Here is an 18,893-nt window from a genome sequence, read left to right on the forward strand (position 1 = left end):
AAATAAGAAATTATTTAGTATCTCTGGTTAAAGAGAGTAAATTAATTCCTAGAGCCCTAAACGAATTTGAACAATTATTGATTTCAAGCAAAATTTCTGTGAGTACAATTTATGCTATTTTATTACAAAAAATAGGTCAAATAAACCACCTGTACAACAGTAAAGGAGTAATAAATTGGGATATGAACTAGATGAAAAGAAATGGGCATTTATTCTCACAAAGGGTTCTAATTTTACTATAAGCCTTATACTTAAGGAAAACTTATTTAAAATGATACATATGTGGCATCTTTCTCCCAACAGAATACAAAAAATGCTGAACCTTGACAAAGATGCTAGTAATTGTTGGTATTGTAACCTTGCCAAAGCCAATTTTCTACACATGTGGCGGGGTTGTAGAAGAGCTAAGACAAACTGGAAGAAAGTGATCCAAATAATAGCTAACAGTCTCGAAATAAATATTCTGGCAAATCCTGAGACCATTTTACTAAATTATATACCAGATATACAAAAGGATTTACAAGACATATTCCTTCATATGTTAACAACAGCTAGAATTAACTTTGCGAGATATTGGAAAGGAAACAAATTCCCAGATATAAACTATTGGATAGATAAGGTTAAACAAACGTATCTATTAATTAGGCTGATTTATTTTAAAAATGATAAAGATGTGGAAGATCTAGATGCTGTCTGGATCCCAATAATCTCCAGAATGGAAAAAAAAACTTCCAAAAATCTAGAACATGGAGAGGAGGACGATTAATGTTTTTGCTGCTTTTAATATGCATAGCTGAGTTTGTTACCTTTTATTATTATTATTAATTTTATCTGTAACAGTATATACTTTTGATTGATACTTTGTTTCTTTTTCTTTTCCCCAATTTTATGCATGTATATAATTTTTATGTATGTAATAAAGTTTTTAAATTAAAAAAAATAACCCTTTAATCTACTGCCAAGATACTAACATCTGGGAAATGCTTTGTAATGTAAGGAGATGGTTGCTTTTAAAATTATGTAATTTATTACTGTGAAAAGCATCCCAATCATGTAAACTGTGTTTTTGTGAGTTCCCACTAGAGGATGCTCAATAACTGTTCTTTCACAAATCATTCTCTGGTTAGACTAGATTTCAGTTTAATTGCCTGGCTCTGTTACTCCTGTCTCTATTGTGAATTGCAGGGCTTCTTTTAAAACAGGAACAACTTCATGTAGTGTCACTTTGCTAGATCTTTTGTATATATTTAAATTTTGCAAAAGAATAAGCGTGCATATTTAGAAAGCAAACCAATTGATCCTTAACATATTAAATGTTAAGGGTATAAGCAGTTGTGTAAATTTTAATGAAACTGAGTACTTGGGCAAAGGCTTTTGTTCTGCTATTCCTGTAAATGGCAGCATGTAATATGGTGCGTCTCTGGGCGTGTGTTGTAGCTTGGGAATCCATATACTTAGAAGCAAGAAGCTGCTATGTGTGCATACATTTTAAAAATGCTTTTAAGTAAGTAGACTGTTAATAAGGAAATTGAGCAATGGCTTTAAATTCTTGGAATTGGATAACTAGTCTGGAATCATAGAGTTGGAAGGGATCTCCAGGGTCATCTAGTCCAACCCACTGCACAATGCAGGAAATTCACAATTACCTCTCCCCCACATCCCCCATTGGCCCCTGCTCCATGCCCAAAAGATGGCAAAAAAATATCCAGGATCCCTGGCCTAACTGGCCTGGAGGAAAATTGCTTCCTGACCCCAAAGTGGCAATCAGCATTTCCTTGGACATGTAAGAGAGCTAAGCACTGACACAACCCTTCCTGCCCTCCCTCTCATGATATGCCTAAATTCACAGCATTGCTATCAGAAGAGAGAGTTTGCGTCTGTGTATTTGTATAATATTTAGCGGTGAACACGGTATCATATATTTTGGCCTTTAAATATTAGTTTACGTTAATAGTAAACTGTTAACTGGATATTGCAAGCACATTTTTAGAGACAAACTGTTTCTAAAGCTCCTTCCTGTGGCAGTTCCTCAAATAATGATAATCTTCCATATGGCCAATTGTTCATATTGAATGGCTATAGGTGTTCAACAAAAGCTTCACACATGCTGTAAGAACAGGTAGGCCTCTGTTGTTGAGGCAAGTAGGGAGGGCGGAACCCTAGACTTTTGCTAGGCAGAAAACTGAGGGCTGGGACACTGAGAAGAACCCAGAGTGGGAAACTGAAGGGATGGGAGCCTAGACATTAGCGGACGTACCAATACACCAGCATAGTGTAGTGGTTAACAGTGGCGGACTCTAATCTGGAGAACCGAGTTTGATTCCCTGCTCCCCCCGTTTTATCGGTTGGCCCTCTCTTTAACCACTGTGAATAGATGGGGATAACCGCAGTAGTTAGTAGCTGAGAATCATCATGCTATTTGGCCTATTCTGATACCAATATTTTGTTACAGTCCAGTTGGAAGCAAATTTTAAGGAAATGGAGGACCATTTACTGAATCTTGAGGATCTCTGTGGACAGTCTGAATTGGAAAGATACAAGCATATACAGGCACTTCAGCTGGAAAACTACAAGAAGACTAAACGGTAATTCTGAGTGTATTGCTCTCTTAACATTTTATATTTGATTTAACTGACTACTAAGCCTTAAGTTTTATATGTAAGCAAAGGCTGATGTTAATTTCTCACTCTGTGACAGGAGTTGTGCCTTCTTGCAAATTTGCACATCTTTCAAGAAAAGGGATTAGTCTTTTTCCTGTTATAACTCATTCTGGCCCCCACTGGTGAAGGGATTTAAAGATCCATTCTGTGGCAATCCAGCTTCTTACACCTATCACGGTAAAATGGAGAAGCTGGATGTAGGTCAGGAAGAGCTGAAAAAGTCAGTGAAAGCAGGATTGGAGTCCAGTAGCAGTGAAAATGAGAACAGGCTCAGGAGGTCTTTATCTTAATGCTGCAGTTCAGTTTAGTATGGTGATAGCATATACAGCTTGTTTGGCAATAGGTTTAAATCTAAATAAACCTTAGTGTATATTCATTACTAGCAATAGGGCTAGAATCTCCTCCAAACTATTGCAATAAAACTCCTAAGCTGATCTGAATTCTGATTGAACCATACGCTTATTTTCATACCATTTCCTATATTGTACTAAAAGAAGCTGCTTCTTTTTATGTTCCTTACAGTGTGGTCCTTTGCAGTTCCTTCAGTCAAAGTCCGTTGATTTCAGGGGTCTTAGACAGGAGTCACTTTGTGTAGATTGCACTGTTAGACATTCAGCCTTTGAAGAATGGCAACTTCTGGATTTGTCATATTAGTCATTTTCTGTCAACATTGCTCTGATTCATAGTAAAGAGCCCTGCATAATTATGGCAGGCTTGATTTGTTTGGCACAGATGAGAAAATAAATACTGCTAACAACAGTTGGGTCCAGCTATTTCTGGATGAGCTAAGTGATAAATTTGTTCATCAAGTTGTCAGTCAGCCCTCAGGAGAAATTACAGTGTTTGGTTTACTGCTGGCGTCTAAAGAGAATGCGATAAATGGCTATGAGGGATAAACTTGGATCAAGTAGTAATGAGGTAGTTCAGTTTGACTTAATTGGAAAGTCAGTGGGAAGTACAATTGAAGCTAAGTTATTTGGTTTTTTAAAGGCATCTTTTAAAGACGCTTTGGAGACTAATTAGTGAGGTCAGTTAAATTTCAGAGCTTACACCATTGAAGTGGGCTGGCATTTCATGCACAAAGGTTGCAATATTCACACCAAGCGAGATGGCAAAACTGGACAGGAAAAGCCTCTAAGGTTCAGCTGGATAAATAAAACCCCAGGATTTCATGGCAAAAAAACTCGCCTCTAGAAGAATAGCAAAGGGCTTTTGTTGGCAAGGGCTGTCTGTTCACCAATAAATCTCCATTGTTAGGAGGCAGTGGTCATTCTCAGGCTGGTATATAATACTAGCCGAAAGAAACAGAAATCTAAGTTACAGCAACATGAAGTATATTTTCAGAGTACTTACTGACCATAAACTTCTGCAAAGCCAAAGAAAGGGAACTTGTGTTGCTCTTAGACCCTTTCCTCAGATTCTAGAGTGTTATTTTTCTTGTGGCATAAACACCAGAGGGGCGAGCTATATTGCAGAGAAAACAAAAAGCTAACTGATTTATCACAACTTAAATCTTTGTGAGCTAGAGTTCATTTCATCAGATGTAGAAAATGGCTCCTTAGTCAGCAGATATATAGGAATACATGGATATAGAAGGGAAATAATTGAACAGTGGTGTTAAAAGGCCATGAAATGCGAAATGCACAGTGTGGCACACCTGCGTAAGACTGAAAAGAACTCTAGGTTTCATTACAGTGCTTTCACAATAGCTTTTATTTTCATCTACATTTGCTTATCAAAAAGCCTTCTTTTAAAACATTTATTTCTTAAATCTTTCCCTTTTTACTTTAATTCTCATCTCAGCCTCCCGCCATATATGTGTAAAAGGCATTCCATTTTTCCTGAAATTCAAATGTTGGTCTGTTGTGTGTATAGGATGTTAGACTTGCCATGTTGCAATGTTCTGCCAATTTGTTTTTCCATTCTTCCAGAGTTGGGCATTTATCTGCTTTCCACTTTGCTGCAAATATTCTTGCCGCTGGTAGAATATATTTAAATCATTATACATTTTTGGCATATTGCTTGGTAATATATTTAATAACATACTTTAAGGGTCCATCACAAGCTTAATTTTAAAAAACTTTTGCATTTAACCATCCAGTATTTTCTTGCATGTCATGAGAACATAAGAAAGGCCATGCTGGATCAGGCCAGGATCCATCAAGTCCAGCAGTCTGTTCACACAGTGGCCAACCAGGTGCCTCTAGGAAGCCCACAAACAAGACGACTGCAGCAGCATTATCCTGCCTGTGTTCCAAAGCACCTAATATAATAGTCATGCTCCTGTGATCCTGGAGAGAATAGGCTTGCATCATGACTAGTATCTATTTTTACTAGTAGCCATGAATAGCCCTCTCCTCCATGAACATGTTCACTCCCCTCTTAAAGCCTTCCAAGTTGGCAGCCATCACCACATCCTGGGGCAGGGAATTCCACAACTTAACTATGCGTTGTGTGAAGAAATACTTCCTTTTATCTATTTTGAATCTCTTACCCTCCAGCTTCAGATGACCTTGCATTCTAGTATTATGAGAGAGGGAGAAAAGCTTCTTCCTGTCCATTCTCTCCATACCATGCATAATTTTATAGACCTCTATCATGTCTCCCCTTAACCGCCTTCTTTCCAAGCTAAACAGCCTTAAGCGTTTTAACCGCTCCTCATAGGGCAGTTGCTCTAGTCCCCTGATCATTTTGGTTGCTGTTTTCTGCACCTTCTCAAGCTCTGCAATATCCTTTTTTAGGTGTGGTGACCAGAAATGTACACAGTATTCCAAGTGTGGTCTCACCGTAGATTTGTACAAGGGCAGCCGCACACTGGGTTGACATCTTCATTGAGCGATCCGCTACCATCCCAAGATCCCTTTCTTGATCTGACGCTGCCAGCCCAGATCCTATCAGTGTATATGTGAAGTTGGGATTTTTTGCCCACTTTACACTTGCTCACATTGAATCTCATTTGCCATTTCAATGCCCATTCCTCCAGTCTGAAGAGATCCTTTTGGAGCTCTTCACAGTCTGATTTTGTTTTAACCACCCTAAATAATTTGCTTTCATCTGCAAACTTGGCCACCTCGCTGTTCACCCCCAGCTCATTGATGAACAGGTTGAAAAGCACCGGTCCCAACACAGATCCCTGAGGCACCCCACTGCTCACATCCCACCATTGTGAGAACTGACCATTGATTCTTACTCTCTGCTTCCTATTTTTCAGCCAGCTCTCCATCCATAAGAGGACTTGTCCTCTTATCCCATGACTATGAAGTTTGCTTAGCAGTCTTTGGCGGGGGACTTTGTCAAAAGGCTTTTGGAAATCCAAATACACAATATCCACAGGCTCATTCCTGTCCACATGCTTATTGACACTTTCAAAAAACTCAAAAATGTTAGTGAGACAGGACCTATCTTTACAGAAGCCATGTTGGGTTTTGCTCCTCAGGGCTTGCCGTTCTATATGCTTGACAATTCTATCTTTAATAATGGTTTCCATTAATTTACCTGGAACAGACGTTAAGCTTACTGGCCTGTAATTTCCTGGGTCTCTCCTGGAACCTTTTTTATGAATGAGTGTTATATTGGCCATTCTCTGGTACAGAGGCTGATCTAAGGGACATGTTACATATCTTCGTTAGGAGTTCAGCAATTTCCCATTTGAGTTCTTGAAGAACTCTAGATTGAATACCGTTGGGTCCCTGTGACTTGTTAGTTTGCAGTTTGTCTAGACGTTCTAGAACTTCCTGCCTTGTTACCACTATTTGCCCCAGTTCCTCATTCTCCCCTCCCCAAAACCTCTGTTCAGGAGAAGGTATCTCCCCTATATCTTCAACAGTGAAGACAGATGAGAAGAATTCATTTAGTTTCTCAATAATCGCTTTATCCTCCCTTAATGTTCCTTTACTCCCATTTCATCCAATGGTCCAACTGCTTCCCTAGCTGGTTTCCTACTCCTAATGTACTTAAATAATTTTTTATTGTTGGTCTTGATGTGTTTAGCGATATGTCCCTCAAAATCTTTTATTGCATCTCTAATTGTTTGCTTGCATTTCCTTTGTGCAAGTTTGTGTTTGCTTTTGTTTGCCTCTTTTGGGCAATCCCATGTGATAGAAAGATGCATCCATATTTTGGCATTTCCAACAATTCCCACTATATTTGCTATTGGTTTTTGCTATATATTTGGGTAAAATATACCATCTATAAAACATTTTATACCAATTCTCTCTTAGTATTTGATATTCTGTAAACAATTTCTTCAGTCCACAAACCTTCCCATTGCTTCATATATGTTTTCTTCAAAGTTTTGCATTCATTTATCATACAGTCTTTTACCTGCTCTGTTTCGGTATCATATTGCAATAGAATTTTATAAATTTACCTAACAAATGTCCTGTATGTGGCTATTAATTGTTCAAGTCTTTTTTCCTTCTTCGTTGGCATCTCTCTGCAGCTATATGTTCCTTTAATCTTGTCACCATTTGACAGTATAGGAGCCATTGGATATTCTTTCTTTCCTTTAATTTTTTAATTTTTAATTTTTCCTTGATTATCTATCATGTTCTGATAGGTTATAAGATCAGTTATCCTTCTTATGCTTCTTTCACAGTAAGCATCAACTGGAAATATTTATAGTGATATCGGAGGACTTATTTTACTTCTGCACTGATACCATATTCTTAGTGGGCTGTCTCTCAAAATATGTTTCCTGTCTTGGATTTAAATTATTCTTAATTGTCCCTAATCCATAGATAATTATGCATACCTTCTTTTGAGTCTGTTGTTTCCAATTTTACTGTCCTTCGATTGGGCTCAATAATCCAGTCCGTCAACCAAACTAGCGCGGCTGCTTGACAGTACTGCTAAACCTAGGGTAGAAATTTATGTAATATGTTTTATATATAGATATCAAATTTACTAATTGTACCTATATGTTGTAATAATAAATAAACAATAAATTATAAAAACTAAAAAGAACACAAGGTGAGCACAGTGGCCAGTCTCAACATCTGAAATTGATGATGATGCCATCTCCTTAGTTAGGTTTAGCTAATTAAAGACTGATAGAGGGAGAGAAAGTGCTAATGACTTCCCATATAGTAGTCTTTATCCTTAAAGATTTAGCTTCCCTTGAGAATTGCAGGTTACATTTTTTAATGAGTGGTTCCAAGTTCCATGAACCGACTCACTTTCCCCTGCAACCACAGAAGAGCTGTACTTTAAAGGACCGCAGGGGCCCAGTTGGGCTTGGGATCAAGGCGTGGGGGAAGGAAGGTCTCCTACCTCCTCCTGCCCACACATGCCATTTTCCCAAGCTGCAAGCCCTGTAAAAAGATATTTGCCCCATTTTGCAGCCTCATGTGCATGGAAAATGTCTCCTGTAGTTTGGCTCTAAGTGTACTAAAATGCACCCAGCCATAGTTCACAAATTTTTGTCCGATTTCCATTCAGTCATATGTTTTCTTCTCCTTCTCAGCTCGAGTAAAATGATTGATAATTTGCCTGAGAGACTATGCATATTTATTGAAAAGAACAGCTTGCATTTATGCAGTATTCTTTAAAGACTTCCCTGAAAACATTTTAAATAAGTGTCTATTCAAATATGTGTTCTCCAGGATACAGTGTGTAACACAGTACCTCCAATTTTTGAATCACCAATGAAAGTTTCAAGATAGCTTTGGATAATTTGAAAATTTTGGGCTTCTTTTTTTTTTTACAAGCGTCTCTCCATATCTTGTAGTAGCTTCAGCTTCCAAACATTTCTGAAGTCGAGAATTCCCTTGAAGGTGGGAGCTGTTGCTCAAACAGCTGGAGTTCGCTTACTTTAATTCTAAATCAATAACTTGATTTATCACAGTAAATTGAGGATCAGTTACCCGTTTTAAAATTCAGCTTGAAACTTAAGTGTTCATACATGGTCTTGTTTGCATAAAGCTGGTTTGTTTGATATGTTGTAGTTCCATGATTAAAGGTATAGAAGTAACTGTGCTCTCCTGCTGAAGGTAGGAGGTGGATCCTGTGGAGGTCAGGAGGAGCAGCAACTTTTGCTGTTTATCCCCTCATCCTTTCTCCCTCTGAGGAAAGGTCATCTTGATTGGGTGATTCTCGCAGCTTGCCCGGGGAGGCAGGAAGTAACTTCATTTCCTGTCCCTTTTGGTGGGAATCTCCCTTTACTCTTCAGTTTCTCTTCCTGCCTAACCGGGGAAGGCTGGTTGGAGAGTGTTCTCCAACACACATAGAGTAGGCTAGTGGTTTTTTCCTCATTTTTTTTATCCCCTCTCTTATTATTCTTCACTACCTTCTACCTATTCTTGGGAACCCCGTTCTTTGTTGTTATTTCTCCTCTTTTCATCTTTTCCCTTCCACCCGATTTCCCCACACACACACACGATTGGGAGCGGGAAGGTAAGCCTTAATACGGACGACAGAGAGGACGTGCGGGCCGACAATCTCCTGTCTGAGGGAGACTCGGATGATGGTGGGCTTACCTTCGCATTTGAAAATCAGCTCCAGTCAGCTGCAGGAGGTCGCAGATGCACTCCCTCGCAAGCAGGCCATCGCAGCAGGGAAAGCGCATGAAAGAGGAGTCGGCCAGACGCGCCTCAGGTTTTTGGCGCACAAATGCAGCTGTCAGCCGACTCGCTTGCCAGCACCTCCCATTCGGCCCCTGGTGGCAACGAGGGAGTTATTCTGAGCTCGGACTCATGTGGAATGTCCCTGGCAGCGAGTGGTAACATACCCACACCTTCCCTAGGGAATGTGGCTGGGGATAGGGTGGTAACCCACTCGGAAATATTTGATGTTGAGGGCAGAGAGACACTGTCCTTCAGTGTTACTCCTCTGAAGATGCCTGCCACAGCTGTTGGTGAAACGTCAGGAAAGAAAATACCAAGACCACGGTTACACAGCCCGGATAACCTACAAGAACCAACTTAACATTCTGTTCAGTATAGATTCCTACCCCCCAGATGGGATGAGTCAATCAAACAACACAATTGTGACTCAAGATTGTGACTCTTCTCACAAACTGATCTGGGATCAGTAACTGCACCTGTCTCTGAAGACTCCGTGCTGTGTTGGCATGGTTACCTGGCTTAGGACTGTTTACGTTAGAAAAAAGTCAGGTAAGGAGAGACATGATAGAGGTCTGTAAAATTATGCATGGTGTGGAGAGAGTGGACAGGGAGAAGGTTTTCTCCCTCATAATACTAGAATGCGGGGTCATAGGGTGAGAGATTCAAAACAGAAATACTTGTATGAAGTATTTCTTCATACAATGCATAGGTAAATTGTGGAACTCCCTGCCCCAGGATGTGTGATGGCTGCCATCTTGGAAGGCTTTAAGAGGGGAGTGGACATGTTCATGGAGGAGAGGGCTATCCATGGCTCCTAGTCAAAATTAATACTAGTCATGATGCATGCCTATTCTCTCCAGTATTGGAGGAGCATGCCTACAATATAAGGTGCTATGAAACACAGGAAGGACAATGCTGCTGCAGTCATCTTGTTTGTGGGCTTCCTAGAGGCACCTGGTTGGTCACTGTGAGACTAGACTGCTGGACTTGATAGGCTTTGGTCTGATCTAGCATAGCTTTTCTTATGTTCTTCTCATGGCTAACCTTAGATGAGTGAGTGCCCAAGATAGGCCTTAATGTCTGGCTCACTTCGCTTCAGTTGGCTTCCACTGCCCAATTTTACTTATCCTGTTGTGGAAGCAATTGTGCATAACCACTTCCCAAAGGAGAACTAATATAACCTTTGATCGCCTATATATACAACAATATAAGTTGAATTAGAGGGCATTTATTGATTTTGCTCCAAATAAGCTATTGTTCAAACACTACGGAAGCAAGTGTTTTTAGTAACATATTTACAAAATATTGCCATATCTTACAATCCTTTCCCTGTTTGCCTTCAAAATGCTTGACACAGCTAGAATCTGTTAACTGTCCTTTTGCTTTGTTCTTTTACAGAAGAGAACTTGAGATCTTCAAAGGTAAGTTCAGTTTTGAAGAACATCTAATAAAATCTTTTTTTGAAGGAATTACGCTTAACTATGTATGATGACTTTTTCACTTTTGGTGTAATGTTTGTTTCAGCATCAAACCCAATGCCTCTGGACACTCCAGTTTTATGAATTGAATTTAGTTGTCATTGTGGAGACAGAGCTCTTGTCCTGCTTCATTAGCTATGTATTTTTATTCATTCGAAGAGCACTGTACCGTTGTGCTGCTGTTCCTAATTGGAAAGGCAATTTTACGAGCTTGAATCTTTCTTTACTCTTGACTAAGCAGAGAAGGAAGAATTTTTTTTTTCATATTTGTTGTCCACCCTTCCCACCCAGCAAGCTGGCTCAGGGTGGATGACATCATTTAAAAAACTTTACAAACATATAATAATAACAATAAAACTATCAATAAAATCAAACCTTAAAACAATAATCAGAGATGGCGTATAAATCCTGCTCTACTGCAAGAGCCCACATAGGCAGCTGCCCCTCAACCAAACCATTTCAAATACTTGAAGGGGGAGGGATGGGGAGGCTTGTACAGATGGTATTTGTGGATGCCCTCAATGTTAGACCTGGTGGAAAAGCTCTGTCTTACAAGCCCTGCAGAACTCCCTTAGGTCCCGCAGGGCCCTGATGTTCCTTGGCAGAGCATTCCACCAGAGCCAGGGCCAAAAAGGCCCTGGCTTTTGTCGAGGTCAGCTGCACACGCTTAGGGCCAGGGACCATCAGCAAGTTCTCATCGGACGATCTTAATGTCCTTTGGGGGGTATACCAGGAGAGGCGGTCCTGCAGATACGAGGGTCTCAGACCGTTTAAGGCTTTAAAGGTCAAAACCAGCACCTTGAACCTGATCTGATACTCCAGTTGGGGCCAGTTCCGTTAGAGGAATACACAAACTTCCGTAATTCACCGTAATGACCTGGTATGCAAACATGGCTATTAAGCAAGCTATGCCATATAGTACTCTTACCATGTACAGACACCGTGCTTATGGTGGAGATGATTGATCTCAGTGTTGTAATCTGTGTGTTGTTGCATTGGGTCTTGGGCATGCACAAGATATGACTGAGAATGTTAACGTATCTTCTGTAACATAAATTGTTATCACTTCCAAAAGGAATATTTTGTTGTGTTATCCTATGTGTCAACTTCAACAGATAACAAGTGGCACAGATTATATAAAGTGTCACTTTCTTTCAACTCAGTATTGAAAATATCTTGTTTGCTGTGGCTGATGATACTGGTAACTGGTCAAAGAGAAGGTAAATCTAACTCGGTGCCACTGAGTAACGAACTTTGTATGTATAAAATGATCACTATTAACAACTAAAACAATAGACCTATGTGTTGGGTATCTTTTAAGTGGAAGATCCTATATTATAATAGGTTGTCTTCTGCTATGTGAAGTCTGTAGTAATCATATGTTCAGGTTGTGGTTGTGCTTGTTATCTTAAGTATTTGGGCATGTCTCTGTACAAGTTTTAACTGAGAGCAAAAAATGGATATTTTTAGACTTCTTTTTTCATATGACAGAACTTTCTTTTTCTTGTTAAGCAGTTACTGCAGTTCTTAAACTAACCTGGACTTGCATCAAATGTCAATAATTTCCTAATTTTGTAACCAAATGAGAACTTGTGTCAACTGTAAGATACACCAGGTTCTGTTCCTCTAGTTGAATGGGCAAAAGAAATTATACTATATGTTCATTGTGGCTTGCATGCAGTGGAAAGTTCTGGGGACGAAAGGGATTTCCATCCACTGGAGCATGACTTCCTTTTCTGTCCCTTTGTGGTACAGCCCATAATGCCCCTGGACTGCTGCTCCTGGGGCATAAGAGCCCTCCAAGAAAGGGAGAATTGAAGGTCTGCAGAGAGTGGGGAACTGGCAAAAATCACCCTCCCTTCTGTCTGTGGAAATCTTTTGTGGAGTCCAACACAGTGACTAAAGAGTCAAGGTTTACTGCATGAAAACCCATTTCAACCTTCAACATAAGTGTCAGAAATATTATGTTTTCCATAATGATGTAGAGATGAGAACTGATTTTGTAAATTGGCTCAAAAATAGTAGTGTGATGTTGAATAGTTTGGACCAGTAGGTTTAGTCCGCAGACACATTCTGTAGAAGCTCGGATTTAACATACATGTTTTCATTTGGGAAGAAAGAAACAAAATAAGGACTTCTAAACAGATAGGCAAGTGAGAAATAATACAAATAATTATATAAACCAAAATATTTGTACCCACTTTAGCAATATTTCTTTACATTACAGTTGCATTGTGGGATCCGGTATTGGGGCAGTTTTGTAGCTTTGTCCATACTGCACAGATAGTGTGAGGTCTGTTTGTGTGGCCACAGACAGCATTAGGCTGTGCCCTTATTACCACATACAGATTCAATCTGCATTGAAAAAGGTAGCCTGTGAACATCTAATTTGCTTGTTTACATGTCCAGCTGTAACCTTCCTTACAACACTTGCTGATACTTGAAAGATTATTTGTCCATTTAATTACCCAGTTTTAAAAATCTGACAAAAGCCCTGATCTGGATGGCCCAGGCTAGCCTGATCTCGTCAGATCTCAGAAGATAAGCAGGGTCAGCCCTGGTTAGTATTTGGATGGGAGACCACCAAGGAAGTCCAGGGTTGCTGTGCAAAGGAAGGCACTGGCAAAACCACCTCTGTTAGTCTCTTGCCATGAAAACCCCAAAAGGGGTTGCCATAAGTCGGCTGCGACTTGACGGCACTTTACACACACACAAAAAAACTGACTGGTCAGAATTTAATGGTTCAAATCAACAAATAGCTCTTAGTGCAACACATTGCTACCATTTCCTACAGAAAATAAAATAGAAAGCTTCTAACTGCCACAAGAATTCCAAAGCGCATCTTGGCCCTTGAGAAAGGGTGGGATTATATTGATTATACTGGTTTAAGAGCCACTAATAGCTGTCGGGTGTCTCTCAGGATAATAGTACCTTCCTCAAATGTCACAGCCGGCATGCAGAAGTACAACTGCACACTGGATGAAAAATTACCATGAATGTAGTAGTATTGTTTCTGCTACTTTGGCTGGGGATGTTTTTCTTAAGTTCTACTAGAACCTTCCTTTTCTGTATTTGGTCATACTTAGGACAAGAAGTTAAAATATGAGAGGATTAATCTGTTCAATATTTCTGAGTCTGACTGGAAGAAGTTCCATCAAACAGCTCTTGGGGCTGCTACCCTGAAAATTTTTACAGGGAAAATTGTTTGCATTTATTGTTTCAACAACAACAACAACACCTTTATTGGCATATGTTCACAATAAGTGCAAAGACTAGAGAGCACAAAAACTAGGACTAAACAAAATCAGGATTTAAATTCTCAAAGCCTCATAACCTGTTGCAAAAATTTTACTACCCTGCCTGTTGTGGCAAGATTTTGACTGGAAAGGAGGAGCTGAACCTTACACTTATCTGAAGCTCCATTCCATTTAACTAGGAGTGAGTTGGGGAATTTGGACCGAATGTCAGCATAAAAAGGGCAATACAGGAAAACATTTTGTAGTGATTGTACACATTTTAGTCTACAAGGGCAGAGTCTGTTTATGTATGGGATTTTCTGAAACCTCCAAGTTTACACAGCTGAAAGTAGAACTTTAAACCTTGCAAGCACAAACGCTCTGTGTTGCTGTGGGTTTGTCAGGTGATAGAAATCGAACGCTGGGCCAGCCTGGGGTGGTGAAATCCCCAGATATAAAGGGGAACAAGTTTTCCTAGCTGCATAATTAAGTTCTTGGAGTTCTATATCTAAGATTCGGCATTTTATGATTTTATATGCAGATGCTTCAGAAGCCAGTGCAAGCGAGGGTAAAGAGATTCCTAAAGTTTTGATCTTTTGCTCAAAATGGCCTAACCATTTGGAAGACTGATATTGAGTGGGCATTAAATAGGTAAGACTAGTAGAATCAGGGCTAAAAAGTAAATGCAGCCAGAATTTGATTGTTATCAGCCATGCTGTGGTTTCCAGCAGCGTTTGATTGGTTTCTATACAGATTGCAGCATATGGTACACAGTTTGGGATTCCAAGAATCCCACATAAAAAGGAGGATTGAAGACTTTCAACTACTTGATTGAAAGCATTGATCCATGTCAGGATGCCATAAAACAGTTAGGAACACGATTTAGCATTAAAAACTTTGAGCGCTGCGGGCACATAATTGGCTACCCCTTGTATAAAAAAAGTGAGCCACAGCCCAAGTGCTATTTTTTGCTAGGTTTATTAGATGTTTGCGATGTGTGACCCAATTTGCATTGTATTGAAAACATAATCCCAAATACTTGAACTGCCTAACCTGCTCTGTTATTCCTGTTGATGTTCCATTTTAAGGGTTTCTACATTTTTGAAAAGACCATTCCTTTGGACTTCTCATAGTTCAGTGAGAGCCTGTTAGACTCACAATATGTTAAGCACTGATGGAGTAGATGTTTCAGATCAATTCGAGAACAAGACAAAATGATAGCATTGTCTACATACAGGAGGAGTGGAATGTGTAATGGGCCAATTTTAGGGCAGTGGCCATCTATACCAGACAGTGATGGAGTGAGATCATTAAGGAAAAGGTTGAATAAGAAGGGTACTAATATACAGCCTTGTTTAACACCTTTACTGATCAACATTTTTGGTGTTAGATTCCCAGACAAGGTGGTTTTAACCTGGCAGCTTGTATGGGAGTATAACTTTTTAATATAGCAACCTCTTATCCATATTCATTTTGAGTAACTTATCCCACAGAAGATCTCTGGGGATAGAGTCAAAAGCTCCTTTAATATCTAGATAGGCTTGAAGTTTGTAATCTTAGATTATTGACAAAAAAGGGTATGTGCTAATAGCACTGTAATAGACCTTATTTGATCATTAGCAACCAATTAAGTGCTCCCAATTGTTTTGCTTTTGAATATGTAATTTAGAAGAATAATTAACATAAGATTTTAACAGTGTAAGTCCAAAGTTGATGACAGATGTATTCACTAATATATGGGAGCTTGGACACTGACATATTGTTTTGATTTGACTTTCTCCCCTCTTTTTTCCTTTTCTGTACCCCAATATATAAAAGTAAAAATTATATATAAAAAAGATCTAGAAAGGCAACATATTACTTGGAGCCACGTCTCCCACTGTATTTATTGACTAGATGGATGACGGTAGCACAGTGATCCAGGGTAGACTTCCCTTGCCAAAAAGGGCAAGAGCACCATGCAGAATAGATTTTAGTTGATGCGTTGCAACCATTTTTGCCAGTATAAAATTTCTGTCGCTTCTTTGCTGTGATTGCTGTTCTGCACTGAAAATGGCTTGTTCCTGTTAATAACTGGGGCAGTGTAAAGAAAATAACCACTGTTTCAGATGGCAACTTTTACATGTATTATGTTCAGTGGCTTTTTGCCTCATTTAACAGCACTATAGTCTGATATTCGTTGATTGTATCTTGGCACTAGAAGATAATAAATAGGTGATAATTGCATATTTCTTAGAGACTTTATTAAAGTATCCATGTCGTTTTGTATGGCAGTATTTATCATCTCTGTTTTGTGTCTCTCAGGGTTGTTTCCTGCTGATCCATTTCACATTTGTGTTGAAAGGAATGTGGGATAAACAGTCTATCACAGGGGTGTAGAACTCAATTGTTACGAGGGCCGGATATTACATAAATGTCACTTGGTTGGGTGGGGTGGCTGTCTCAGATGACTCCTGGGCCGCATAAGAGCTCTCAAAGGGCCGGATCCGGACCTCGGGCCTTATGTTTGACACCCCCGGTCTATCAGTATAACCAGGCTGCCTTAGAAAGTACCCGGGTAGGCAAAATCCAAGGAAACCACTCTTCAATTCTTCACAGGAAGGGTGAGATAAAAATGGAACAAATTTGCTAAAATAACTAGATTCCTCTCTCCCTTTGTACTCATTTGCTTTTTTTTCTTAAAATTTTTATTTTCAAATACAAACAGGACATACAATACATAACCAAAACAAACAAAACACAATATCAACCTTAAAACTGCAATATACCAAAACATACATTAGATGGTTGAGCATACAACATTTGATTTCATCATATTATTAAATGTCTCATTGATTCCTGGGGATTAAGAATACTTAACACCACATCATCAGCATAACATTTCGTTTTAAATTCATCTCCTTCTAGCTGCAGACCTTGAATACTTGGATCTTGTCTTATATTTGCCAACACTTCCATGACAACATTGAACAGCAGAGATGACAGTGGACATCCTTGCTTTGTATCTTTGTCAATCTGTAACCTTTCTGTTAATTTTCCATTTATCAAAATTCTTGCATTTTGTTTCGTATAAGTACTTTGAATCCACTTTAAAAATCTTTCACCGCAGTTAAGTGATTTTAATGTTTTTAGTAAAAACAACCATGAAATATTATCAAAAGCTTTTTCTGCATCCAGAAATATAATTGCAGCTTACTTGCCCCTCTTTTTGACAAATTCTATTGCATTCAGTACAAAACAAACATTGTCTTTTATTTGTCTTTTTGGTATAAATCCTGTTTGATCTGGGTGTATCACCTTAGTTATTGTCGTCTTAAGTCTTTCAGCCATAATGGCTGCAAAAAGTTTATAATCCACATTCAGGAGTGAGCTATGTCTATAAGATTGCAGTAATAGAGAATAATTTCCTTCCTTAAATATCAATGAAATATATGCTTCCTGCCAAGATGTGGGAATATTTTCTTCTCTGGTTATATATTACTTTTTGAAGATTTAATGCAATTTCTTCTTGAAAGCATTTGTAATAATGTAAGACCATCTGGTCCTGGTGCCTTCTCTAATTTCAAACTTGCAATTGCTTGTGTAATTTCTTGTATCGATATACTTTGATTAAGCACCTTTTTTCCCTCCGTCTTGATGGGAAAAAATGCAAGTTTCTGTCCTCCTGGCACTGATTCATGCAAACTGGAGCCCCAAAGGAGAAAGGCACGACAAGGAGCAAATATAATTACTCCTAGCGACCCTCCATCTTCCTGGAAGTCCCCTTTGAATTCATTCGGTAGCCTGAATAGAGCTTTCCTATAGATTTTGTTTAGGTTGTAAAGACTTTACAATGTTGTTTTTTTCTCTACCACCAAGGGAAGTGGTGCTGGTGATTGAGCAAAATCCATTTGGAACTGCTGTTCTAGCTATTTAAGGGAAGAGTGATCCTGCAGCTGGAGCCTTAACTGGCTGTTATGAGAGAGACTGTAAGAACTGTCCTTTTGCTTCCTTTCTGCACAGAATACAAGATGGGTATTATTTAAAGGATGATGATGGTATGCCAACCTGTTTAGATGGCATCTGGGAGCATGCATGTTTCAATGATGCCCACATTCAGATACAAAATACTAAAGTTACTGCACGTTGGGGTGAAACATTTTCAGATATGTGTGGAGACTAAACATGTTTAGAAGGAGGTTCAGCTAAAATCCAGCAGCGAAGCTGGAAGCGCAATCCCAGTATTGGGGGTGGGGGGAAGCAAGACAGACTGGAGATGGGGCAGTGTGATAGCCTATTACAGTGGTTAGCACTGGAATCCGTGGCCTTGCTCAGGTAACTTGGATCAATTCATGCCGCTGGATGCCTTGTCACTGTGCTCGTCTTTTTCTGTCTTATCCAGTCTCATTCTCTTCCATGTTTGTTTAGCTGCTTGCCTGTACTTGTGGGCCATTTCTCTAGAAGGCACTTCCAGATGTCCCTTCTCCAGTGTCAGCACCACTGCTTTGCAGTTCTGGGGGAAGTGGGCAGGCATGGTCACCCTTGATGGAGATACAGTTACTGACCAAGGCCAAAATAGACCCCCAGCCCTTGCATTAGAAGAGGAAGCCAATTCTTACCTTTCCCATGTGCCTCCTTATCAGGACAATACTTGCCAGTCCCAGTAGAGATATAGGGGGCCATCATGTGAACGATCAGAACAGCTTTTATTGATCATAAAGGGAGAGTTGTGACAGATCACATCATAATGGAGTTGCCAGCATATTCTGTTTGCCTTTGAAAGCTGCTCATCTTAAAGAGGTGTATCTACCTATCAGTGCATCTCTATGTTTATAAAACTGCATATTATTGTAATGTACCCAGGTATGTAACATGTTGGCTACCCTAATTTATGTATATTTATTTAAATTTTTTCAACTCTTCACTCAAAGTGGTTTAAGAAGTGAAGTTTTTAAAAAATATTGTTTAAATGAAGAC

At 39.3% G+C, this 18,893-nt stretch overlaps 1 protein-coding gene across 1 annotated transcript in view; it reads left to right on the forward strand.

Moving 5' to 3' along the window:
• DTNBP1 (dystrobrevin binding protein 1) overlaps positions 1-18,893 on the forward strand; it is a 67,218-nt gene that overhangs the window by 14,482 nt on the left and 33,843 nt on the right. Inside the window, exons 6-7 of the mRNA XM_056854363.1 lie at positions 2,453-2,585; positions 10,622-10,644. Of these exons, the coding sequence (XP_056710341.1) occupies positions 2,453-2,585; positions 10,622-10,644 (156 nt within the window). The remainder of the gene's footprint in view (positions 1-2,452; positions 2,586-10,621; positions 10,645-18,893) is intronic.

The sequence above is a fragment of the Euleptes europaea genome, chromosome 8 (genome assembly GCF_029931775.1).
Source record: "Euleptes europaea isolate rEulEur1 chromosome 8, rEulEur1.hap1, whole genome shotgun sequence".
NCBI lineage: Eukaryota > Metazoa > Chordata > Lepidosauria > Squamata > Sphaerodactylidae > Euleptes > Euleptes europaea.